Source organism: Loxodonta africana, chromosome 19 (genome assembly GCF_030014295.1).
Source record: "Loxodonta africana isolate mLoxAfr1 chromosome 19, mLoxAfr1.hap2, whole genome shotgun sequence".
NCBI lineage: Eukaryota > Metazoa > Chordata > Mammalia > Proboscidea > Elephantidae > Loxodonta > Loxodonta africana.
Window position 1 is genome coordinate 20,960,701 of NC_087360.1, and position 25,924 is coordinate 20,986,624.

General features: G+C 52.8%; 3 protein-coding genes across 5 annotated transcripts in view; 1 reads left to right on the forward strand and 2 right to left on the reverse strand.

Moving 5' to 3' along the window:
- Window positions 1-3,179: 3,179 nt before the first annotated feature.
- On the reverse strand, window positions 3,180-9,762 carry CCDC116 (coiled-coil domain containing 116). Its single transcript, XM_023559395.2, has 3 exons — window positions 9,272-9,762; window positions 7,256-8,551; window positions 3,180-6,076 (listed from the first exon to the last, which is right to left on the reverse strand). The coding sequence occupies exons 1-3, from the start codon at window positions 9,341-9,343 to the stop codon at window positions 5,249-5,251; spliced, it is 2,196 nt and encodes a 731-aa protein (XP_023415163.1). The 5' UTR covers window positions 9,344-9,762; the 3' UTR covers window positions 3,180-5,248.
- Window positions 9,763-12,560: 2,798 nt separating this feature from the next.
- YDJC (YdjC chitooligosaccharide deacetylase homolog) lies at window positions 12,561-14,598 on the forward strand. Its single transcript, XM_003419304.4, has 5 exons — window positions 12,561-12,734; window positions 12,834-12,993; window positions 13,181-13,280; window positions 13,426-13,603; window positions 13,688-14,598. The coding sequence occupies exons 1-5, from the start codon at window positions 12,571-12,573 to the stop codon at window positions 14,055-14,057; spliced, it is 972 nt and encodes a 323-aa protein (XP_003419352.2). The 5' UTR covers window positions 12,561-12,570; the 3' UTR covers window positions 14,058-14,598.
- A 4,122-nt stretch (window positions 14,599-18,720) lies between these two features.
- UBE2L3 (ubiquitin conjugating enzyme E2 L3) overlaps window positions 18,721-25,924 on the reverse strand; it is a 48,681-nt gene continuing 41,477 nt past the window's right edge. For all 3 annotated transcript variants that reach the window (XM_064272357.1, XM_064272358.1, XM_023559394.2), the window contains 2 exons: window positions 25,188-25,374; window positions 18,721-20,152 (listed from right to left, as the gene is read on the reverse strand). In XM_064272357.1, the coding sequence (XP_064128427.1) occupies window positions 19,998-20,152; window positions 25,188-25,374 (342 nt within the window). In that variant the 3' untranslated portion in view covers window positions 18,721-19,997. The remainder of the gene's footprint in view (window positions 20,153-25,187; window positions 25,375-25,924) is intronic.

Consider the following 25,924-nt stretch of genomic DNA (forward strand, 5'->3'; position numbering starts at 1 on the left):
ATTTGTGTCCCCCCAAAGTATCTGTCAACTTGGCTGGGTAATGATACCCAGTATTGTGTGATTGTCCACCGTTTTTGTCATCTGATGTGACTTTCCTTTGTGTTGTAAATCCCCCCTCTATGATGTTGATGAGTTGGGATTAGGGACAGTTATGTTAATGAGGCAGGACTCAATCTACGAGATTAGATTGTGCCTTAAGCCAGTCACTTTTGAGATATAAAAGAAAGAAGTGAGCAGAGAGACAGGGACCTCACACCGCCAAGAAACAAGAGGCAGGAGAATAGCACATCCTTTGGACCCAGGGTTCCTGCACTGAGAAGTTCCTCGATCAGGCAAGATTGATGACAAGGACGTTCCCCTGGAGCCAACAGAGAGAGAAAGCTTCCTCTAGAGCTGGTACCCTGAATTTGGACTTCTAGCCTCCCTAAACTGTGTGAGAACAAATTTCTCTTTGTTAAAGCCATCCATTTGTGGTATTTCTGTTATAGCAGCACTAGATAACTCTCTTAGCCTGAGTTCTTTAGAGAGGCAAAACCAGTAAAACATATAAATATATGTAGAGGGAGATTTATATCAAGGAAACAGCTCACACGATTGTAGAGGCTGGAATGTCCCCAAGTTCGTGGATCAGGATAGAGGCTTCTCCTGATTCACACACGAAGCCGCGGGGGCTGGCAAAGCCAAGATCAGCAAATTAGAGAGCAGGAATCTTGCTCACAGGCTAAAAAAAGACTGACGAATCCCAAGATCAGCAAGTAAACTACTAGCTCAAGTGCCAAGAACTGGAGGTCAGACAAACAGAAGCCAGCTACAGAATCTGCAGTAGGCAAAAGCCAGAACATCCACTTATATTCGGATACAGGCCACACACCCAAGGAAATTCCCTTTCAACTGATTGGCTACTCACAGCAGATGCCATCATGGGTGTGATCACATATAAACACTGAGAATCATGGCCCAGCCAAGTCGACACACAGTCTTAACCATCACGATAACTAAGACAGAGGTTTACCTGTGTTTTTTGACTATGCAAAGGCATTCAACTGTGTGAATCATAACTAATGATGGATAACATTTCAAAGAATGGGAATTCCAGAACACTTAACTGTGCTCATAAGCAACCTGTACATAGACCACGAGGCAGTCCTTCACACAGAACAAGGAGATACTGTGCGGTTTAAAATCAGGAAAGGTGTGCGTCAGGGTTGTGCCCTTTCACCATACTTATTCATCCTGTATGTTGAGCAAATAATCTGAGAAACTGAACCATATGAAGAAGAACGTGGCATCAGGATTGGTGGAAGACTCATTAACAAACTGTGATATGCAGATGACACAATCTGCTGAAATTGAAGCAGACTTGAAGCATTTAGTGATGAAGGTCAAAGTCTGCAGCCTTTAGTATAGACGACACCGAGCATAACAAAAACAAAATTCCTCACAACTGGACCAATAAGCAACGTCATGATAAATGGAAAAATTATTGAAGATGTTAAGGATTTCATTTTACTTGGATCCACAATCAATGCCCATGGAAGCAACGGTCAAGAAATCAAGTAATGTATTCCATTGGGCAAATCTGCTGCAAACGACCTCTTTAAAGTGTAAAAAAGCAAGGAAGACATTCTGAGGACTAAGGTGCACCTGACCCAAGCCATGGTATTTTCAATCACCTCATATGCATATTGAATATACTATGGACTGCCAGAAGAACAAACAAATCTGTCCTGGAAGAAGCACAGCCAGAATGCTCCCTGCAAGTGAGGATGACAAGACTTTGTCTCATGTACTTTGGACATGTTATCAGGAGGGCCCAGTTCCTGGAGTGGGAGATCATGCTTGATAAAGAAGAGGGTCACTGAAAAAGAGGAAGACCCCCAAGGAGATGGATTGACACAGAGGCTGCAATCATACGCTCAAGCATAGCAACAATTGTGAGGATGGAGAAGGACTGGACAGTGCTTCATTCTGTTGTACACAGGATTGTTGAGTTGGAACTGACAGCACCTAACAACAACAAAGATTATTTGTGGTTACCAGGGATCAGAGGGAGGGATAAAAGGGAAGTTTTTACTTAGGAGGCATTGAGTTTATGTTAGCAGTAGTGGAATCCTTTGGAAAAGGATAGTGAGAATGATTGCACAACTTGAAGAATGCAATCGATGTCACTGAACTTTACATGTTGGCAAATGTTTTGGTGTGTATTTTCAGCACAATAATAATAATAAATGCATCTGATGGGCTCAATTCGGACCCAGGGACTGCTCATGGCATATCAGCTGTGGGCCTGGGGAGGTATGATAGCCAATATCCAAACATGACCATTGACGATTCCTCCCAACCCCACAATTGCAAGCTGCTCCTCTATCAAGAGATGGTGTCCACTTCCTCTCTCTGCTTGAATCTGGCAGGCATCTCGACTTGTTCTGACCAATAGAATGCCCAGAAGTGCCATGCTGGGACTCCTGAGCACAGGCGGTAGAGCGCCCATAGTTCCCACTTCTTCCCCTTAGAGAGCCAGCCACCTTGCTGTAAGGAGGTGAAGGCTAGACTATGAAATGGCGAGAAGCCACACAGATCTCAGGTGTTGGAGATGGAACCCTGGGCTGTTCCAGCCTCAGCCTCCACTTACTTCCCAGCTGAAAGCAGCCCCATGAGCAACCCCAGTCTACACCACGGCCCAGCTAAGCCTGTCTGCCTTATCTTTTCTTAATCAGAAAGAATCTTTTTGTTTGAAGCATGATAAAGTTTTGGCGTGCTTTGTTACCCAGCAATAGACACCTGAAACAGGATCTAAGGAAGGGTGACTCTAGAACAATGTGTCCCAGATAGTTCCTAGGCATGTACCTCTGGGGCTGGGGTGGGGGTACATTGTCTTCCTCCTTGAGGAGTTGGCAGCAGGAACTGGACAGCTGGCCGGAAGCATGGCAGCTGCTGTTTCTCAGGCCTTAAGTCTCTCCCCTTGGCTCTTTTCTGCCAGCAGGATTTCTCTGCTTCTCTGGTTGGGGGACAGAAGATGGCTACTCCGCACTACCCAAGTTTGTCTTCAGCAATCAACGCAAATGGAACTAGAACCTCTCAGTCCACTGGAACTGCAGGCTTCAGTGAAGAATCTGACTGGCCTAGCTTGGAATAGGGATCCACTTGGGCCAATCGACTACAGCCAAGTGATAGGGCAATAAAGTATGAAAAGCGCTGCTGTGGCCCTACACTGCAGTGGTGGAGGTGGATGGCACCAGGGAATGAGCATTCTAAGCTGAGCTCCTGCTATAAAGGATCATTGCCTCGAGAAACCAGTCAAACCAGTTGCTGTCACGTGAACTCAGACTCACGACGACCCCATGTGTGTCAGAGTAGGACTGTGCTCCATAGGATTTCAGTGGCTGATTTTTTAAGAAGCAGATTGCCAGGCCTTTCTTCCAAAGTACCTCTGGGTGGACTCGAACTGCCAACCTTTGGGTTAGCAGCTGAGCGTGTTAACCATTTATGACACCCAGGGACTCCCTTGCCACAAGAGCTTCGTGGAAAAAAATGGGTCCCTAACCACCCACCTTAAGGCCCTGGCCACTGAGTAAGTCCTCCTCAAATGGCAGGCTGTGGGATTAGTGTTGAAAGGGACTCTCTGCCTGGCTCAGAGGGAGCTCTGTCATACTGTGTCCTCACACCTGGGCCACTGATCATGGTTAGGCTTGGCTGAGCAGACCTGGCTTCTATGCACAGGCGTGGAGGGGAAAGCAGGGGGAGGTTCAGAGTCCAGGGGAATGGGAAGAGATCCACTAGGTTTCCCCGGTGGCAGCCAGCACCCAGGAGGCAGAGTGGAGACCTTCCAGCATCCTCTCAGCTACTACCAAGGCCTAGCCATGCCACAGGCTGGTGCGGGGAGAGGCTGGAAACAGGGCAGGACACAGGCTGCCATGGGAAGGCAGAGGCAAGGAGGGGGCTGGTGGCACCCAAAATCCACACATGGAGATCTGCCAACTGCTGCATCTGCTGCACCTACAGGCCCTCTAGAGAGAGCTGTCTTGTCCATAGCCGCGGCTGAAGGAAGTCAAGGTGCTAGCCACAGCTCAGCTGTTTGGCCCATCAAGCCAATGACCACAATGGAAACTCCAGATTCTTGGGAGGGAGCTGGGAAACATGAACCAGAAGATAAGTGGCTGTGGGAGCAAAGAGAGGGTGAGTGCATGTCCACAGGAGGAGGGATTGGGGACCCTCCTAAGAGGCTCTAAGGGTCAGGAAGATGAGAGTTGAGAAGAGCCACTCAGCAAGGCGGTCACAAGGAAGCAAGGTGCCAGGGGAGAGGGGCGACCCTGAGGTACCTGCGACATGGTGTTTGGGAAGAGGCTGTAGGACTGCCCACTGCCATGAAGCCCAGCCACAGCCAGGGCCTGGCTCACCGAAGCTGGTGCTCAACGGTAAGGGTGGAGGAATGAAAAGGGGGGCTAACTTCTCAGGAGAGGAACTGTGCCCCATAAGCTGTTGAACCTGTACTTAATTCTCCAGACTTGATGGAGTTAAAGAGGTTTAAACCATTCCACCTCAGGCGCCTGCCCCTGCTGGAAATTTCTATCTCCTCTGACCTCATTGGAGCCCTGGTAGCGCCGTGGTTAAGAGCTCAGCTGCTTACCAAAATGTCGGCAGTTCAAATCCACCAGCCGCTCCTCGGAAACCCTATGGGGGCAGTTCTACTCTGTCCTATAGGGTTGCTATGAGTCAGAATCGACTTGACAGCAACGGGCTTGGTTGTTGACCTCACTGGTAAGCGCAAACATTTTTTTGGTCTGCACATTTTTCCTGCCTGCTTGCTCAGAAGTTTTAGCTCAGGCAGTCATCAGACCTTCTTGAATAAAAAAAAAATAGATCAGTTTAAATGTTCGGGTTTTCTGTATGTCCTGCTCTTGCATGACCTGATGGCAAGTCAAAATATCTGAAAGACGCTTTACTTTGTTTTGCTTCTCTCTCTCTCTGCCTTTTACGTCATAAAAACGCCAGCTTTTCTCTGGTGGAGCGTGCCTCACTGAGACAGTGCTGCTGGTTCACGAACCTTTTCTGAAACCAAATAAACTTGTCAGAATTTTTTTTTTTTTTTAGCAAAACAATGCTTTATTTCTCTTGTTGGCTTCCCTGAGGGCCTCAGCAAATATCCTCGTGGGCATTCCTGCCCGTCTGACCCCTGCTCAGTGGGCGTGGGCAACAGCTCCAGCGGAACAGGAGGAGGGAACGAGCGCTTGGTGTGGTCCCTGGGAGGTCACGGGGGGTCACCGTGACCCACCTTCAGGGAGCTGTTGACCTTGACCAGCACCATGGGCTCAGGGAGCCCCTGACACTCAGCCTTGTCCCCAGAAGAGCCCTCATCCTCGTCCTCATCCTCATCCTCATCCTCGTCCTCGTCCTCATCCTCATCCTTGTCCTCGTCCTCGTCCCCGTCCTCATCCTCGTCCTCATCCTCATCCTCGTCACTGCCCTCGATGATCTTACCATTGGCCACGTCCTTGGACTTGGAGGGGCTGGAGCCAACACTGGTGCTGGAGGAGACTGAGAGCTTGGGCTCCAATGGGCTGACGTGCTCCTCATGTTCTTCCTCCTCCTCCTCCCCCTCGGCAGTGGGCTTCTGTGGACTGAGTCGCTCCATTTTGGGGGGAAGGTAGGGCTCAGTGGCCTCATCCTGGTCAGTGGTGGTGGTGGGCTTGGGCAGCGTGGAGGGTGACTCAGTGGTACGCTGGGAGGCGCCACGCCGGGAGGTGTGGTGGGAGAGCTGGCGGATCCACTGGGCCTCCTCCAGCCTGCGCAATAGGCAGGTCCAGTCGATCTGCGAGGACAGGCGGATGCTGGAACCCTTCACCTTCTTGAAGCCCAAGAAGAGGTCTAGGAGCAGCTCGGTAACTGGGAAGGAGATGAAGCCGAGCTGCTTGTGGAGGCTCCTCTCAAACTTATACTTGCAGAGGAGCAAAGAGATGGCCTGGTCCACCAGGAAGCTGATGAGCTCCTCGTGCCAGGGGCTGGAGAAGTGGGACGTGGAGGACTTGGATGAAACGGAAGGCAGTGGTTTCTTCCTGGTGAACTTGAGATGGGGACTCTGCAAAGCAGCCAGGAAGGAAAAGGGAGAATGTCATGCCTCTGGCCCCGCCCCATCGGCCCTCCTGAGACTCCCTCCACCACAGGCATGCCAGGATCATCACAAATGCCCACTTGTCATGCTAATGGTACAGCCTTGGCACGCCTACTATGCTGGTCACACTTGGCAGCTGAGTACTTGTTCTGCATGCCTGTCAACTTGCCTGCTCACCACACTGTCACACTTGTCCCACCTGTCAGTCTCGGTCAAGGCCAGTGGCCACAGTCACAGTGTCGGCCTAACACGCGCCCTGGCAACCCGGGCCCCCTAGGTTCCTGACAGTTGATGTTCCGGCCTGGCTGCAGAGGAAGGGAGCTTGCTCGGGCCTTGATGAGTGGCAGGGAGAGCTGGAGGGTTATACCAAGTCCCCCCACAGGGAAGTCACCTACCTCTTCCACACACTGTTCCCAGGCAGCTCCCCTGCATAGGGCAGAGGGGCTGGAGAGGCCTGTCTCAGGCAGCTGGTTTGGAGGACACTAGGCCTAGGAAGCAGGGCCCTACTCTGGGCTAAAACTATTATCCACGAGGGACAGGACGCTGTGTATGTGGGCAGCCTCCTAAATTCACATACAAAGTTTTAAAAAGTACCCAGAATAAAAAATAGCCTTTATTTGTCTTTGACAACCCCTGGCAGTAGCTTGGCCAGGATTCCTGGTCCCCTATCACCTTGTCCCCTGCCCAGGAGGTTTCCACAGTGCAGGGCAGGGACCGTTACCTGGGCACCCAACCAGGCGACAAGTGCTGCTAAGAGTGGTGGGTGAAGGAGCCCTCCCTCTGTAGAGCAGTCCCCCAGGCCCCCAGGCTCCTCTTCGAGGAGGTCACCTCTGGACACAGTGAGGTGGAAGATGGGGAGAAGCTGCCTGTCGCGGAGGGGCGTGGGGAGAGCGTGAAGAGATGGCAGGGAGAGACCAGTGGAGGAGTCTCCAGGGAGGAGAGGCGGGAATGGCTTGAGGACACATCCACCACGATCCCAGGGGCAGGCAGGGTGATGTGCAGGCCCCGCCAGGGCTGGGCCCTCTGGCTGGGACTTGGGGTCCCAAGGGTGGGCAGGGGTGGGTCCTGCTCTCTGGACTCCAGGTCAGGCACCTCATGCCTGGGGGATGAGGAGCCAGGGACCTTGAACTCCTCTGTGGGGGTCACCTTGAGCCTGAATTTGGTGGCCACCTGGGTGCCAGACACGGGAGATCCCCCTTCTTTTACTTTGCCCCATCCTCTGCCCTTGGCGCTCTTTCTGTAACCCATCTTGGGGCTGGAGACCGAGGTGGGGAGCGACTCGTAGGGCTCCTCCTCTCCGTCATTGGGATCCTCGTCAGGCGATGATGGCATGGAGCCTGGTGGCGGCTCTGGCTCTGGTTCTGGGGTGGACTCGTAGGCCATCGGGAAAAGGGGGCAGCCGTCGGGGCGGCAGGCACCACTGAGCTTGTCCACGGCCTGGTGGATCACGCGCTGCAGGGCAGGAAAAAGGTGGTGCTTGGCCAGGAAGTCCAGTGTGTGATAGGGCTCTCGGGCAGAGCAGTAGGGTGGCAGGTCGAAGGAGGCTGGTTGGCTCAGCAGTGACTTCATCTCCTTGTTGAACTCCCGCTTGAGGAAGATGAGCTCCCGCTCAGTGGGCCCCAGGTCTGAGGCTGCGGGTGTGCCGGAGCCTGAGCCCAGCAACCCTGAGAACCAGGACGGGGGCTGATCTGGTGTCCACTGGCTGCTGGCCTGGCTGCCCATCGAGTCCCACAGCAGGGAGTCCCTCTGGGAGGAAGGTTTACTCTGGCCTTTCTGCAGAGAGAGGGGGACTCTGAGAGGCACTGGGGGCAGCCCCGCCAGCCCAGCCAGGGCCCTGGGTTCCATCCCGCCTGCCCTGGCCTCAGCCCCGGACCTCACCCCTTTGTTCTCCAGCCACAGCAACCGCTTGAGGTTCCTCTCCAGCAGCAGTCTGTCTCTCATGGGGGGCAGGGGGCCCACACCATGGGCACCCAGGTCGTTGTCATGGCTGCGTAAGCCCAGCCCGCCAGCTGAGAGGCTGCTGCGGGAATCAGACCCAGAGCTGGAGCAGGATGGGTAGTTATTGAGGTGCCCGGTGCAAAGGCTGGGCCGCATCCGGTGCCGGTACACGGTACTGGGGCTGGGCCGGGCCCGTGCCCGCTGCCCCTTGCTGTATGTTTCCATGGGGTCCTGCACCTCCACCAGGGGCTCCCCAGCTTCTGTCTTCATGGCCGCCACACGTTCCGTTGCCTCCTCCACCACTGTTTGCAGGCTGTCCAGCACCTGGCCCTTGACCAGAAAGTCCAGGAAGCTGCCAAAGGGCTGAGTGCCCCAAGCACTTCGGCGGTGGCCACGGAGCACTGAGCTGCCTGAAGGGCCATACAGCGATGGTGGGTGTGGCTCATGACCCAGCTTGGAGGTTGGCCTCATTTCCGGGAACAGTGGCTTCCTGGGTGGCTGCACCTGAGCAGATGGGTATATCAAGGTGGGCAGGGATGCCCCACAGGGGGAGGACTGCAGGGGAGGGCCCTGGTGACGGGTGTGGAGTGTGCAGTGGGAGGAACTGCATTTTGCTCTGCCACTTTCAGGCTATGTGACCCCAGGCAAGCTGGCTCTTCTTGAGTCCAATTTCCTCTCCTAAAAAGTGGGGACTTAATTAAGGTCACACTGAGCTTCCCTGACACATACACTTCATATTGGAAGCCGGCTCCTTCTCTGGTGGTGTTCCTCCCAAACTATAAGAAGGCGCAATCAAGAAATCCTCTCAATCTCCTGGAGTTTTTATTCTGCCCTGTGTGTCCACCTGCCTAGTCTCCACTGCCGGGCTGCTCCTGTCACCTGAGGTCCTGGCCCCTCCAGTCCTAGTCTATGGCTGCTTCTCTAACTGGGGCCCTCTCCCTAAGCAGACCGGGGACTCCTCATCTGGGATTCCAGTCCACCTAGCCCCTCCCAGACCGCCGGAGATCTGAAGACACGGGGAGTGAGATGTAGGGTTACCAGGGGCCGGCTGCGGCTCAGAGGAGTGGTTAAGGCAAAAGGAGAAGACCAGAGGCCCAAGGAGGAGGACAATAGGAATGAAAAAGGGGGGCTGTGGTTTGGGACACAGCTGCCAGTTAAGCAGCCCAGGTCAACAGGGAACACATTCGGGGGCCACGGGTCCGGAGCCCTGACAAGCACACTTACCCGCGCCATGTAAGTGGTGTGGCCTGCCTCGTCATCAGCCAAGTACCCGGAGTGGTGGCGGCATCTGGCCATGGTACTGGAGGCCGGCCCGGACCCTCGCCTCGGCTGGCTCCGGTTGCGCCGTGCAACTGCAGCCTCCTCTCTGAGCCAGGAGGGGAGATGGGGGTGTGAGGGTTCGTCCAGGCCTCCATCGGTCCGACCCTTTGTCCATCCGTCCGCCCGCCAGGGTAACAGTGGCCCTGAGGCCAGCGCGCGTCCCTCGCTCCCGGCACAGCTCGGCTTTCACGCGACTGGCCCCAGCTCTGCCAGGGACCCCCAGGCATTTGCAGGCCGCCCATGTGCAGCGTCATTGGGAGTGGGGTCCCAGAGGACTTCCGCGTCGCGTCCGAACATCTCCGGGTCTGGTTTGGCCGGCCTTCCCTCCCTCCAGACCTGAGGCGGACCCGCTCACCAAAGCGCGCGCCTTGCTCAGCACCGGCTAGCGCCGTCCGCGCCCGCTGGAGCGCGGACACATAGTGCTGGGGCCGCTGGGCCACGGCTCTTTGCTCATTTACATGCTGCTTCCGGATTGGCTCACTTGGGACGGCTAGGCCCTCCGCACAATGGTGGGGTGGGGCCCTTCTTGGCTCCTCCCCCGCTTCGCAGCGCTCTGTCCCGCCCACATTCGCGCCGGTGTCAGGGCCGGAGGACCCAGTTGCCCAGTTGCACCAGGAGGGCCCCGGTAGTGGGGATGGGGGTTGGGAAGTGTTTCCCCAGGCAGGAAGCGAAGGGTCGAAACTGCGACCTCCTCTGGTTGATACAAGCACATTCCTCAGGTCTTACCTGCTGGCTGCCCTGACCCTCCTGCTCTCTGACCGCTCCCTGTCTAGGGCCTTCTCCCTACACCGAGTAGAGGCCTCGAGGGTCTGTTTAGGAGTCTCCCTGGCGCACGGGAAAGAGTCCCGGCTCTAAGTCACAGACCTGGCTTCAATTCCTGGCTCTACTGTTCCCACCAGGTGTGACTCAACCTCTCTGTGAATGGGGTTGAGCTTCCTTCCACGTGGAAGTGTGGTGATTAAATTAAACCTTTATACAGCACACCCGCACCCTAATAGGACATCTTTACCTCCTTTTCCTGCTTTTCCCCTCTGCCTGCTAAATTCAGCATGTCACCTCCTCTGAGAAGGCTCCCCATCACCAACAGAATTCACCCCAAAGCCATGGGGTGTTACTTATTTTTTCACCAAATGGCACAACTTAGGGGTTCGAAGGAGGCACTCATTCCTAACACTTCCAGTGCCTGACCCAGTTGGAAAAGCGAAATAACAAACAGAAAACCAGTTTCTGTGAAGTCAGTTCCAAATCATGGCCACCCCATGTATGTCAGACAAAACTCCATAAGGTTTTCAATGGCTGATTTTTTGGAAGTAGCTCACCAGGCTTTTCTAATGAGTGCCACCGGATGGATTTGAACCACTGACGTTTTGCTTAGCAGAACAGTGCATTAACTATTTGCACCATCCAGGGGCTCCTCCTGAGGCAGTAAACTCCAAAACTCATTGCCCTCAAGTTGATTCCGACTCAGAGACCCAGTAGGTGCTCAATAAATGTCGGTTTCCTTCTACCAGTCTTCAGATCCCCAGTGCTTTTGCCTTCCATGAGCTCCCCATTGGAGAGTGGTGGTGGATGATGTCCCAAATTCAGTCATCTCTCTGCTTGAATATAACAGTCCTTGTGAAAGGGGCAGCGTGAGAAAGAAATTGTAGGGCCCTAACGTCCTGGGTATTGTAGCATTGTTTCTGCATGGCTTGCATAGTTAACTTTTGCATACCCGGTGATGTTGTGATTTGTGGTTTGTTTCCTCCCTTCCCTCTCCCATTCTCCATGATTCTATAAAGTTTAAAATTAACCTGTGTTCTTCTTGAACAAGCAGAACAACGATCAATGAGATCTGGGATGAGATAACCAGACAATGGGGGCTCATCTTGTGACCAAAACCACGATGGCATCAGAGGACCTCTAAAGAATACCCACAAAGGTCAACATGTCTGAAATTTGGTCAATATGCCCCCCTCAAAGGGAAACTGCCATTCTCCAGATTCCTCAAGCCTAAACCCCAACCCTATAAAACCCTCTGGTCGGTTTCCAGCAGACAGACAGACTTTGGAGGAGCCCATTCCCCTCTGTCTCGTGTATACCGGTATACAATAAAGCCCTCTTGCTGCTTACCTCACCCCATCTCAGTATTGGCTTTGTGGCAGGCGGCTCGAATCCATGTTTTACGGTAACACTTTTGCCAAGACCTGGGTGAAGGACTCTGTGAGGCCTCTAATCCCAGTGCCCCATGAGTTGGGTAGTATTTAGTATTCTCCTGATAACCCCTCACTTAGGGGGCCCAGTGCAAGCCCAGAGCCCCCCAGGCCAGTCCTAGTTCTACCACTCCTGGCAGGGTCACCTCAGGCAACACACTGCCCATACCTGCGCCGCAGTTTCCTCATCTGTAAAACAGAAACATTACACAAATACCACACTTTATGTATGGAAAACAAGACAGCCACATTACAGGTAAAACTCTGGCTATCAACCATGGCAGTAAAGACAACTTTTCTGGACCACTAAGGAAAAATGAGATGATGAATATAAAAGCTGTGGCCTGGGGTTCAAGAGAGGGAAAAAAGTTGATGCTTTCTTAAAAGAATCATTGGTAATACGTATTTTCCTTCAGCTTCCCCTCCCATCACACCAAAAAGCAAATGTCAAACTGAAAGCACAAGTTTTACATAAAATGTTCCTTTTCTTGTAGTTTAGAAGCTTTACAAGTAAAAGTCTCTTAGAAAAATCACAAGACAGGCAATTTGAAAAAGAACATAAATGGCTAATCATAGCCACTATCAAAGGAATGAAACCTTACAAGAACAAGATAGCATCTCTGTGATCATCCTTATCTTCTCAAAACTACACAAAAAATCCTTGGGTGGGGAGAAGAGGAATTGGGTGTGTTTATTTGCTTAGAGAAAATACTAGAAGGACACTACAAGTTAACGGTGGAGATCTCTGGGATGTTTTTCTTTAGTTTTCTTGTATTTTCAAATTAAACATCACTTTTGCAGCCAGGCAACGCCTCGCGCTGCAATAAAGAGGGAGGAAGCAAGCCGGCTGGTCAGTGTCAGGTGCTTAGTACCTGCAGGTGGCAAGAACAAAGAGGGAGGGCGGCCTCGGCGAGCGCGCGTCGGGGGCGGGGCCCTGAGCTGCGTTCGGGGGCGGGGCCTAAAGTGTCCCGCCCCCTTCCCGCCGCTCCGGAGCAGCCGGCCCAGAGCGCTATGGCCCGGCCGCGAGTGCGGCTGGTGGTCACAGCGGACGACTTTGGTTACTGCCCTCGGCGCGATGAGGGCATCGTGGAGGCCTTCCTGGTGGGGGCAGTGACCAGCGTGTCCCTGCTGGTGAACGGCGCGGCCGCGGAGAGCGCGGCAGAGCTAGCTCGCAGGTGAGGGGCGGCCCCTACAGGGCCCGGGCGGGGCGAGGCGGGAACCTCTGGGCGCCCCCGCCCGCAGCCGTCTGAGCGCCCGCTCCGCTCCGCTCGCAGGCACAGCATCCCCACGGGTCTCCACGCCAACCTGTCCGAGGGCCGCCCCGTGGGCCCGGCCCGCCACGGAGCCTCGTCGCTGCTCGGCCCCGAAGGCTTCTTCCTCGGCAAAATGGGATTCCGGGAGGCGGTGGCGGCAGGAGACGTGGCCTTGTCCCAGGTGCGTGGGCGCGGCTGCAGGGGTGCTCACAGGGACTCAAGGCCCGGCTCCGCGGGCCCCGAGAAGCCGTTAGGGCCAGGAGCGGCGCTGGCGGTCTGTCATTCACGCACTGGAGCAGGCACATAGAGAGGGCCTCCTCGGCAGTTCCTCCCGGAAACTCAGTGGATTTACAATCCTTCCCCTCCAGGTGCGGGAAGAGCTGGAGGCCCAGCTGAGCCGCTTCCGGGAGTTGTTGGGCAGGGACCCCACGCACGTGGACGGGCACCAGCACGTGCACGTGCTCCCAGGTGTGGGATGCTCCCGGGTGGGAAGTGCCCCGGGGGTGCAGGGGGGCTCCCAGGGGAGGGGAACATTGTCCCGGAAGGGGGCGGCTGCTCCCAGGCGAGGTGTTCCTCCCAGGAGACACGCTGGCCCTGACTTCTTTGCCGGCAGGCGTGTGCCAGGTGTTCGCCGAAGCGCTGCAGGCCTATGGGGTGCGCTTCACCCGGCTGCCGCTGGAGCGCGGTGTTGGCGACTGCGCGTGGCTGGAGGCCCCTGCGCGTGCCTTCGCCTGCGCCGTGGGACGCGACGCCCGGGCAGCCGTGGACCAGTTCTCCCGCCACGGCCTGCGGTGAGGCCCCTTTCCCCTCTCTCGACCTAGTGTCACCCATCGCGCTCCAGCTGGCTCCTCAGCTGATGCCCCCCGCGCCCGCAGGTGGACCGATGCCTTCGTGGGCCTGAGCACGTGCGGCCGCCACATGTCTGCGCACCGAGTGTCAGGGGCGCTGGCGCGGGCGCTGGAAAACGTCCCGGCGGGCCATGCCCTGACAGTGGAGCTGATGGCACACCCCGGGTACCCCAGCGTGCCGCCAGCTGGGGGCTGCGGTGAGGGCCCAGACGCCTTCTCCTGTTCCTGGGAGCGGCTGCATGAGCTGCGTGTCCTCACTGCGCCCACTTTGAGGGCCCGGCTCGCCCAGGATGGCGTACAGCTCTGCGCCTTAGACGATCTGGACTCCAAAAGGCTCGGGGAAGGGACCCTTGGGGATGCCACTCTGGAGCCCTCCTTGCAAACTTCCTCACCCTGACTCCGATGGACAGCCAAACACTAATACTTCTTAGTGCAGAGGGTCAGAGTGGAGTCCCCACACAGGCCGGAACCAGGGCCTAGAGCTGCCATCTGAAACCTGCTCCCCGGCCTGGCGATGCCCCCTCAGTGACGGCCAGAGCTTCTGCGGCCCCTTCTGGCTGCATTTGGGGCGAGCCTGTAACATCTGGGTCTGGCCTGCGGAGAATTTGGTGCCCTTTTGGGTTTTAAACATCTTCAGTGTCTAGGGACCATGGGTTGAGGTCACTGCATTAATAAAGTACCATGTGTTTTCTAAATTGTTGCTGCATGGCTTTGAGTAGATTCTGACTCACAGGGACCGTAGAGGACAGGGTAGAGCTGTCCCATAGGGTTTCCAAGGAGCGGCTGGCGGAATTGAACTGCTGACCTTTGGTTAGCAGCCTGAGCTCTTAACCACTTCGCCACCAAATTGGAGGAGTTTATAAACTGTGCCAGGAAACCTTCACAGAAACAAGAATGGACACAGAACCAACTCCCAGGTCAGTATCCCAGAGAAAATATCCAAGACTCCGCATGTCCTGCTTTTGTTCATGCTGAGGTTTTTCTCTTTTTTTAGGGGGGTGTGGGGGTGGGGTGGGGTGGGGTGGGATGGGAGAAAATTATCTCACCAGGCTGCTTCTTGGGAGGCATATTACGTATCTCAAATTTTGATTTAAGACAAGTCACCTGTTCTAAATAAGCAGCCCTCTGCGTCCCAAAGGATAGATCCTAAGGGGTCCTTTAAGCTCATTGTTGTTAGTTTCCCTGGAGTCGATTCTGACTTGTGGTGACCCTGTGTGTTACGGAGTAGAACCCCATAAGGTTTTTTAGCTGTAATCTTAATGGAAGTAGATCACCAGGTCTTTTTTCTGTGGCGCCGCTGGGTGGGTTTGAAACACCAACCTTTAAGTTAGCAGTTGAGCACAAACCATTTGCACCACCTAGGAAACTCTGCTCACAGGAATGGATTAAAATTTTCTAGGGGGGGTGATCTTCTGTGGACAGGGGACCCTGAGATTCCCAATTGGTCCTGGTGATGTATGGGTGGCCTGGGGTCCCAGTCTGGCTCTGGATCAAAGGCCCTGATATGGCAGATAGTCAAAGAGCGTTTTCTGGAGCACCGAGTCCTGCCCCACTGCAGAGGACAGAAAGGCAGATGGGACACCAAACAGTCCTGTCGCCTTGTCTCAATCTCAGGTTTATAAACTGTGAGGCAGGCACCATTGTCCCCATTTTACAGACCTAGAGGTAAAGATGGCAGAGCAGGGCTTTAACCTACTCGGTCATCTCTTTGACACACACTGTGCCCTAGGCTGGCCCAGGCACGTATCAAGTGGACGTTGCTGGCCAGGCAGTCTCCCAAGGTGTGACTTCCTGAAGGGGTGAGGGTGGGAGCTCCTTCCTGCCTCTACCCCTCTCCTTGACTGTGGATCCAGCCCCCTTTCCTGGCCCATCTTCCATCTTAACCTTTCCTTGACCTGGACTTTGCCAACCACAGTCCCTTCGTCCGGGGGCCCAGGCTGCTGGGAATTGGAACCACTGTGAAGTTGGTCCCTCCTGCTGCCTAGCCCTCACTCAGCCCACTGCAGGCTGACCACGCTCTTGTGGGTCATTGGCTGGAGCTAGGATGAGGGTTGGCCAGGAAGCAGCTTGTTGGCAAAGGCACTTCTCTCAGGAGCTCTGCTGTGGAGGCGTTCTGAGGGAGGAAGCAGCTTTCTGTGTGGAGCTTGAGCTTGGAAGAGGTGTGGGTGGGCAAGAGAGAGATTTGGGGTCTGTAGATGCCAAATGAAGCTGTGGGGTGGTTACAATCACCAGGGAGGGAGAGGTGAGTTGAAATGAGGGCCCAAACCAACCCTTGGAGCCATGAGTATTTATGAGACAGAGAGAAGGGGACATGGCCAGAGGTAGAAGAATCCAGCACCTGAGGCCCAGCTCACAAGTGAGAAAGGACGATAAAGAACTATTGTCTGGGTGGTCGCTGGATTGTCTGTCCTGGCCCCCACTGTGGACAGAGGCAAGGGGCAGTAGCAAGTCAGTTACTGTTGTCATCCATTCATTACTCATGATAGAGGGTTTGCTCTGCCTGGACACAGCCGGCCTGCAAGGGGATTACACAGGGACACATACAATGGGTATGATCTGGCTGCACAGGAGGAAAAAGGGAAGCATAGCACAGTGGGGGCCAGGACAGGTTGGGGAATGCGCTCTTGTCATGGCCTCTGTAGGGTGTTAGGGCTGGGCTCAGTGCTCCCAAAGATAGCTCTTTCCACTCTGAGCCTCTCTGAAGCCAGCATGGTTCCCCAGGAGCCTTGCTGGCTGTGAGGCAACCTTCCAGTCACCTGGGACAGGGCCACATACCAAGTCCTGCCCAGGCCAGGCGCTGCACTGGGAGCCATGCAGCTGTGTATCTATTCCCTCTCGGGTTGGGGCCATTTCCCCCATGTTGCGTGCAGGAAGTGGGGATACAAAGAGCCAGCCTAGTATGGGGCGGGAAGAACAGAGACCAAGCCGGCTTCCCTCTGGGCTGGGTTTGAGGGCTGCCTGCAGGGTGTGGCATGGAGGCACTGCCAGATGGACAAAGTGGAAACAGGGCGGGCCAAAGGGCCACCTGCCTGTGGATTAGGCAATGAGGAAGTGCTGGGCCCCCAGCCAGGCTGCAGCAGGCACAGGTACGAGGGATTAAGTAGACACATATTTCCAGATGTTGAACAATTAACAGAGGCATGAAAATGGTGGCTCCCACAAACAAGAAGTTGAGAGAGGGTCTTGTGGCCTCTTGTTTTGGCAAGATGGGGTTGTGGCTGCATCTGGGCTCAAAGAGCCCTACTGGAAGGATCTGTACTGTCTTGGCAAAGTCACTGTGAGCCAGTTTCCTCCTCTGTAAGGACAGGGATAACAGTGCCCACAGGGTTTTCTTGAGACCCACAGAGGATCAAATGCCAGGCCTGGGGCAAGCCACCCACTGGTGATCAAAGGCAAGGCCTCTTCTCTTTGCTCCCTTGTAAAATGACATCCTGGAAGGCTCTCCCCAGACCTGCAGCCCTGGCTCTGAGTGTAGGCTGGGTTTCTGCTGGTGTCGAACTCCAGGCCAGAGGGTAAGTCATGTGCCTGGCTGGGCCCTGCCCCCCGGTAGGTGCTGTGGCTGCAGTGTATTAGAAGACCGCCACTGGGAGATACAGGCAGGGTGCTGGCCTGGACCCTGACCTCAAGCACACCCTCCTTAGATCCATGACCTTGATCAAGACAGCCACCCTTCTGGAACCAGGGTTCCTACCCTGCTCAATGTGGATCATGTCAGTGTCTAGGGGCTGAAAGGTGAGAAGTGATGTGCCTACACGTGGAAGTATGTGTCCCAACCCACAGATACCCACCAGGTCCCTCTGCAGGCTCCAACAGAAGAGGCTGGGAAGGGAAGAGAGGGGCAGGCAGAAGCTCCCTAAGAGCACAGGCTCCAGGCCCCAGGCCACAGCCCCCTCCCCAGCCCCCCAGGACACAGGTCCCTGGTGCCCCCCGCCCCAGGAAGAAAACCCACAAGGCCAATCCGGTGTCTGAAAGCATTTTTATTAAGGGCAGCAGAATTGGGATCGCAGCATCTCAGCCTATTCTCCACCACTGGGAGGGGGGGCAGGGTGAGACCCGGTGCACTTGGAGGAACCACGAGAACTCCTGAGTGGGCCGGCGGCAGGGGCTGCTAACAGCTCTCCCCTCCTCCAGAGGGCCAGTGTTTTGGTTTTGGAGCAGCCTGGGTTGCCTGGCCTTGCTCCACCCTGCTCCGAGGGCTCGGCCATAATTCAGCCGACGTACAGCTGGACAGGCAGGCAGCCTAGGCCCCGGGAGGGGCCATCCACTGACTTGCCATCAGACAGCCAAGCCTCTGCTGCTGGGACAAACCACGGGGTGTGAATGCCAGGGCTGAGTCCCTGAGAGGCTGCCGGCACAGAGGTCTCCTCCGTGGTGAGCAGAGAGAAGTGAGGTGGTGACAGGCAGGCAGGGCTACAACAGCATAAACACGAAGCGCTGGGACTGTTTCCAAGAATGGCAAGGTATCTGGATTCGGAGAAGCAACGAGAACAAATGGTGGCTTGTCTGGATAGCTTTTGACAGAATTTGGCCTTTTATTACAAATCTGAGTGTGAGTGAAATAAAGTCCACTTTCCCTTTTCTACTAATGAAGAGACAGGTGTGGAAATGCTGACCCGGTGCTCCTGCCGCTGCTGGGCACACAGGAGTCTCCAGAAACCTGCCCCTTGTGTACCTAGGACTTCAGAGGCTGGGTTCATTTACACCCCGTGGAGGTGCGTGCCCAGACAACTAAAGGACATATGCTGCCAAACTTACCATCACCGCTCACCTCTGCGCAGGGAACACCAAGATGGTAAGCCCTGGAACCATCTCAAGTTATAAAACTAAAATTAAAACAAAAAGCAAAGCATCTTTACACCATCTTCTCCACAGGACCTGGCCCCCCAAATGGCCAAGAAGGGCAGCAGCCAGTGGCCGACACAGAGTGGCTGACACCAAGCATCTGGACCACTGGCTTCCTCTGGGTGTCAGCGTGGTGAGTATTCTGTACTCTTTCAGGGGCAGTCCCACTTGCTTTCAAAAGACATGAACATTCAAATCTTTACAAGTTCATCTGATGATAAATTCTAAGGTCAATTTTTATTTCTACAAAAAAAGGCAGTCAAAACAATATAAAACACATTGAAAGGATATTACTGAGTGAGCTTCAAGTGGAGGTGGATTTCTGCAAACGCTGTGAGTCCAAAGGGTGAGGGAAAGCCATCTTGCTCCTGGGCTGGCTGGCTGGCTCCTAAGGGGTCAGCAGGCACGACGTCGACCCCAGACCAGTGCTGTCTAAAGCCAAGTCCCGCCAGTTCCGAGCCCGCAAAGAACCAAGCTGTGTGGAGGGAAGGCTGTGATGGGGCCGTTGCTCAAAGGTGGAGCGCAAGCTCCATGGCACATTCTGACGGAGCTCGGTGACAGATGCGCTGGGGATTTCACATGGATATTTTGGCTTTAGCTTCTTCTGCTAATGACCAGCTGGTCTTCCAAAAGGGCTGCAGTGAAGAGGGCTGACCTTCAGCCTGAGAAGCCTTCCTAGTGAGAAATTCTTCACACACATGAACAGCATCTTCTGGCTGGCAGGCCCACCCCTCAGGCACCAAAGACCTGCTACTGTGGGCTTCCCCCAGCAGGCCAGCGCCAGGCTGGGGTTCAATCACCACACAGACAGCGGGGTTTGCCCATTTAATCAACATTATCGTGGTAACATTAGCCAGGGTTTTATACAATAGCTGGGCTTCCCTTTTACAACTTTTTTCTTTAAGAAGTGTGTGTTTGTTTTTTAATTTTTTTTTTTAAGGATGCTATACACTGGAGTCAGGAGAATTGGAACTAACTTCCATACCAGGCAGTGCAACACGGAAGAAAAGCCAACAGAAATGCCAGCAGCGTCTCTTCTCCTTTGCAGAGGAGACAGGGCCTGGGTCTGGGGAAGTGAGTAGGTGAAAAATAAACTGAATGCAAGAAAGAGGGGGTTGCAAAGGCTTGGGGAAGAAGGTAAACGATGACCTTCCCCCCACCCCCTTTTTTTAAAACCTTATGGGCTATTGAATGTAAGCAGAAGATTTCTGGATAAATTTGGACAAGAAAAGAAACACCATTCTTTCGAAAAAGACTGAAGCAGTGATTTTTAAAACAAAGAAAGCAGAACTAGAACATCTTAAATTTTTAATCCTTTCTTTACAGGTTACCTAGACCACTTTTGATTAAGAAAACTGTAGAAAGTTAGTAACTGCCACAAGCGGACGCCAGGCGGTGGCACGCATCAATTCTCCACAGAGTCCTGCTTTGATGGGGGTCTGAATACACTGCTAGGGTCTCTGCTCACACTTGCTGGAATCAGTCGTGGCAGATTTTAGTCCACAGGTCGCTTTTCCCCATATTTCTTTGTAAATTCTTCAGCGTTCTTACAGAATTTTTTACGGTCCTTAGAGTACTCTTCAGCTAGGTCAGCCCGGAGAGGGTGCTCGGGCTGGGGGTCGTTCACCAGTGCTATGAGGGACTGGATTACTGCCGAGAGAAGGACAAGGCATCGGGGGTTAGCATGGTCTCAAGAAGGGCAGCTCATCCTAGAAGTGAAACTCTGATTTCCACACTGCTTTACATCTAAAGTGCTTTTCAGACAAAGCAACCTCCCATCCACCCAAAATTCTAACCACCGGAGCTCAACCCATCTTTCCTCTGTAATTAGGAGAAAGTGCTGGATGGCAAACAGCAAACACTACAGCAGAGAACTGTTCAGAGTGGTACCCCTCCTTCCTGACCTGACACCTGGGGTCTCTCTGCTGTGCTCCCCCATACACACTGACCATGCCTTCCCCATCCCCCCGCCACATGTGTGCGCCGAGCTTCTCAAGGGTAGGGGCTAGTGTGTGTGCCCTTGCTCTGTCCCAGCACCATGCTTGGTTCAGAGCAATTTCAATGGAAGTTTACTGAGTGAGCACATGAAAGGAGGGAGGCCTGGCCAGGCCCGCCCTGTGTAAGAGCATAATGAGCCCATCCTGGAAGACCCATAGGAGCTTCTGAACCAACCACCCATCCAACTGCTGGTTGATAACCCCCACCAGCATCAGAACTGTCATTTCCAGAGGCAGACGTCACATGAACGGCTGAGTGGTGGTTTCTGCAATGTTCCCTGGCAGTGCATTATGTCCCAATACAACCATGTCCCAGAGGTGCTGGAAGAACAGCCCTGGGATGGAAGACTGCACATGCACGTGGGTGTGAGGACAGCATGGGAGGGCCAAGGGCCAGCAGCCAGAGGCCACATCAGGAGCAGGACGTAGGCTTAAGCCCTCTCATGCTCTTCCCTACACCTACCCTGACCCATAATGGGATCAGCACCTCTAGAATGCTGCCACCGGTGCTCCCACCTCTCCCTCTAGACTGCCAACACCAATTCCTTTACTGGGGCCATGCTTTTCACCCCACCATTACAAGGAATGAATCGAAATACTCATGCCGGCTGTGTCATGCACAAAGCCATCTGTAAAAAGCACAACCAGTCAATGGCACTGCTGAATGGGGGCGACAGCACAAAGTCTCCAGGCAGCCAAAGATCACCAGCCCCCAACTGTGCCTAGTAATGCTGAAGTGAGACAGGGCAGCAGACTGCAGTGAGCCCAGGTGAGGCAGTGGAGCAACGGGGAGGACAGAGTGGCCCATATATGGCTAATGGTCCTGGCTGAGTAAGGAAGACGGGCACCTGGGCAGGGAGGGGTGAGGCCTGGGAAGGGCGGCTGGGGCTGGGCGAGCAGCATGCTTCTCCAATTCAATCTGGGCAGAGATTACTGGGTCCTGTTGACACAGCCCCGCTGTTATTCTAGAGGAAACGGGCACCGGAAGTATATTTCTGTCTCTTTGAAGATTTATCCCTTCTCTTTTTCACTCTTGCCTAACTGAGCACGAGTCCCTGGGTGATGCAAATGTTTAAGCACTTGGCTGCTAACCGAAAGGTTGGAGGTTCAAATCCACAGAAGCACCTTGGAAGAAAAGTCTGGTGATCCAGTTCCAAAAGATGAAAACCCTATGCAGCAGTTCTACTCTGACACATAGGTAGTTGCCATGAGTTACAGTTGACTTGATGGCAACGTTTTTTTGTTTTTTGTTTTAAATCTGAACAGAAATGGTGATAAAGCTATCTTGTTTCTACTTTCCCAACTTCAACTCTTGGCATATCACTATTTGCCATATATCCACACATAGCCTAAATTAGTATTTACTTAATATACTTCTTTAGATCACCTCACTTTTTAATACAAGTACTTTAAAGAGGAAGAGAAATGTTGTATTAGTAATTCCAATGGAAAACTACTTTCATTTGTTTTTAATAGAAAGCCTGCATTGGCCATCCAAGGTTCAACCACTGGTCTCTATTCACCTGGAACAACAATGAAGAAGGAGAGTCAGGAACAGGAGGAAGAAATGGAATGTGTGGCTCATTGCCTCCATGAACAACTGCCTCCTTTGCTATGAGACAAGAAGACCTGGATGGTGCCTGGTTACCATTACTGAATGTTGTCGTCGAAGATTCTATAGAAGAGTACTGATCAAGAGGGGGAAAAATGCAGAACAAAATTTCAAAATCTCATGGACTCCAGACTTTCTAGAGCCATGGAGGCTGGATGAACCTCTGAAACTACTGCCCCGAGACACTCTTTAACCTTAAAACAGAAACTATCGCCCTGAGATACTCTTTAACCTTAAAACAAAAATATTCTCTTAAGTCTTCTTTAAACCAAACAGTAGTTTAGCTTAATTAGTAAAGAATGTCTCCCTTCACACGAGGGCACCATAAGTCGGAATCGACTTGTGGCCACCCATCAACAATGAAAACTCTGTGGAGTGTTACAGTGGATAAATAAATGGATGTACTCTGCTCCTAAGTGTTCAATAAATACTTTATGTGATTAAAAAAAAAAAAAAATGAATGTCTGGATTGAGCATTGTGCTCCTTTAAAGAACTATTTATGTGGGATCAAACTGATAACAACAACTCAAAAGTTTAGATAGAAATCTTAGAGTTCATGTTAATGGAGGAGAAACAACTCAGAAGAGGGTGAGAATGGTTGCACAACTCAAAGAATATGATCAGTGTCACTGAATTATTCATGCAGAAATTATTGAGTTGGTACATGTTTTGCTGTATATATTTTCAACAAGAACAAAAAAATAAAATGAATTATAAAAATAAATTTAGAAGTGTACATAAAAAATATAGAAGGCTTGCATTAATTACTATTAAAGTAAGCACCCAAGAATCCCTCCTGTCCAGCCAGGGACGGTGGCCCCACCGGGAAGTAGCCCTATCTGAAGGATCCCTCTCACAGCATCTCCAGAAACTTGCTCTCGGTTCAGTCCCATGGCACACGGCAACGCACATACACTCAGTGGGAGGCTGTGCGGTTTTCCTCTCAGGCTTGGAAGCCTGAACCATGTTTGCCTTACAGCACAAATGGGGGCTTCCCAGGTTTTCCCTGATTAGAAATGGTTCTACCACCACGGGAATTACTGCTTCACCAGTGTTTCAGGAAGGGCACTGGCATACTGGCCAGGCACTTTGGAGGGGCGTTGTGACGAGTTCCCTGCTCCGTTATGGATACTCAGGCTCCCTACTTCTCCTCAGGATTGTGACAGTGCTTCATGTCTCAGTATAAAACCATTTGCTAATTATTAAAACTTGCTTTCTAAGAAGATATTCTGTTTGCGAGCTTGCTCTTTGTCTATTTAACCCTAAGAACTCACTTGCAATCATTTGGTCAGACGTAAACACGTTTAGATTTCTGTAGTGATGATTCTGATGAACATTTCATCCTCCTCTGTCCCTTTGGGTGCACTTCTGGCTCCTTGGCTGAGCTACAGTAAGCTCCAGCTCAGCTTAACTCATCTGCTAGTACGAACACTGAGAGCCTCCCCACCGCACCCCCACCCTAGAGCCTCAGGTAAAGGAAGTGTCCTCGGAACTCCTTGTGGCCCAGCAGTCTGAGGTTCGGGGCCTGCCAGGGCAGCCTGGCCTGGCAGGACTTCTCCCTCCCTAGCCACTTGACAAGGGACACTGGGAATTTGTGAAAAGGGCTGACAAGACACCCTTGAACAAATGTAGCTATCAGGCTTCCAACACAGACTGGGATTCATACAGAAACAAAAAATCAGGACCACCTTTTTCAAGCGTTTAGAAACATCAGCTTCTACCTGGCCAAGTGACAAAGGCCACTGGAGCTCCTTCTATTCTGACTGAGCGTTCAGCACGCCCTCCTTTCTGACTACTCAGCAGTGTGACCGTGACGTGTGCTCTTCCTCCTTTCACGATTATTTCACATGAGCGAGGCTCAACTTTTCTAGTGAAAGGCTTTCAACTCCACCTTCCAAGGGCTCCACCAAAGCTGTTTACATCAATCACTGTGAGCTGCCACCTGCAGCCTCTCGAGTCCAGCCTCACTCTCTTTGATCTAATCACCACCGCCAGCTGCCATCGAGTTGATTCCAACGCATGGTGCCCTCGTGTATGTCGGAATAGAACTGCGTTCCATGGAGTTTTCAGTGGCCGATCTTTCGGAAGTGGACCATCAGGCCTTTCTTCCAAGATGCCTCTGGGTGGACTCCAACTTCAACCTTCCAGTTAGCAGCGGAGAGTGCTAACTGTCTATGCCACCCAAGGACCCCTCACTGATCCTGAACAAATCTTAAATTGGTTCAGGCACTTACTCACAAGGAAGCCACCAAAATATGAGATTAGGATTTCACAAAAAAGCCCTGAACTTAAGAAATGAAAACTAGACACTGTCCATAACAGAGTCCAGTTACTTTCAGGGGACAATAAGGAGGCAGACCGCAATGCTAAATCAAATACTTTTCCTAGAAAAATATGCATGTGTGTATTCACACAGACTCCAGGATACTTGGACACACACAGCCACAGCCAACTTCGGGAATTCCAGGCCCCCTAAAGCCACTATGTCCTTCATCTGGGTATACATCCACGAGCCTGACTCTCACCCCTTCCCTCTCATCACGCACACAACCATGCTGCGCCACCGCTCTCTGCTGCCTGTCACTGGACTTTTGCTAGTGCCCTTCTTTTACCCTGGAAGGCCCTCTCCAAACTCCTCCTTCCTTCAAGTCCAAGTGCCAAGTGCTACATAAAGCCACCTTAAACGTGGCTCCCCTGCCCACCGTAAGCAGCCCCACAACCTGTCATGAAAACGTCTGGTGGCCCTAGTGCTCACCCTCCTCACTGCACCTGCCCAGCAAACCTCTGGGTGTGTCTGTCTCTGCATCCCCACTGGCCTGTGAGAACCCCAGGGCTGGGTACAGGGAGGGCCTCCACAAATCCCCGTGCACAGCCATCTCTTCACTGAGATATGCCGTCCTCACAAGGACAAGGGCAACACCGCAGTATGTCCTGCATTCATGTGAGCTGACAGGTAGGATTTCTTTGGACTCTGCTGTCCCATATGGCATCAGAAGGGACACCAGAGCTCTCTACTCCCCAGCGGCATCCCTAGAAGGGGTACCACCTTAGAAAGCCATACAGAGCATGTCTCACCTTGGTCGGTTTTGGTTGCTGGCTTCCAGTTTTCAGCACTAATTACTGGCAGACAGACCTGCCCCTTTTCATCAATGTTCGGGTGATAGATCTTTGTTTTAAATGTGATCTTCGGTGGTTTGAATGGATATTCTGCTGGAAAGTTGATTTCAATTCTGAAGGCCCCCTTATCATATGGAGGGTTGTCCTAGAAGGAAAAAGACAGTGAAATAAACACACCACAGTTCACAAACCTGTATTTGAGAAAGAAATGTTCTATTTACATTTGTTACTTGAGAAACTAATTTATAGCAATTGAAGACCCATCACTTCCAGGACAATCCAACAATCAGTGTTTCTAGAGCAAGATGTCTGCTCAGCTGAGAAGGTCTGAGACAGCCATCCTGCTCTCAGAACCCACCAAAACCAAATCCGCTGCCATGGAGTTGATTCCAACTCGTAGTAACCCCATAGGACAAAGCAGGACTGCCCCATAGTTTCCTAGGGTATAATCTTTACAGAAGCAGCTGGCCACATCTTCCTCCCATGGAGTGGCTGGTGTGTTCGAACAGTCAACCTTTTGATTAGCAGCCAAGCACTGCAGCACTGAGCAACCAGGGCTCCTCTCAGGACCCACATCAGAGGTAAATAAAGCCCAGCCCAGTACCCAACTGGGCATGCTGATAAGCCTGAGAGGTGGCAAAACCCAAACTCTGGACAATTCTTTCTTCTCAGAGTGGCACCAGCCCAGACCCACA

What these genes read in the sequence shown, in the direction of transcription:
- YDJC (XM_003419304.4), top strand. Translation starts at nt 12,571, where the DNA reads ATGGCCCGGCCGCGAGTGCGGCTGGTGGTCACAGCGGACGACTTTGGT. An exon ending in GCGGCAGAGCTAGCTCGCAG is followed by an intron (nt 12,735 to 12,833) that starts GTGAGGGGCGGC and finishes CTCCGCTCGCAG; the next exon opens with GCACAGCATCCCCACGGGTC. An exon ending in GCACGTGCACGTGCTCCCAG is followed by an intron (nt 13,281 to 13,425) that starts GTGTGGGATGCT and finishes CTTTGCCGGCAG; the next exon opens with GCGTGTGCCAGGTGTTCGCC.
- CCDC116 (XM_023559395.2), bottom strand. Translation starts at nt 9,343, where the DNA reads ATGGCCAGATGCCGCCACCACTCCGGGTACTTGGCTGATGACGAGGCA. An exon ending in ACACCACTTACATGGCGCGG is followed by an intron (nt 8,552 to 9,271) that starts GTAAGTGTGCTT and finishes CCATCTGCTCAG; the next exon opens with GTGCAGCCACCCAGGAAGCC. An exon ending in CCACCAAATTCAGGCTCAAG is followed by an intron (nt 6,077 to 7,255) that starts GTGACCCCCACA and finishes GCTGCTTTGCAG; the next exon opens with AGTCCCCATCTCAAGTTCAC.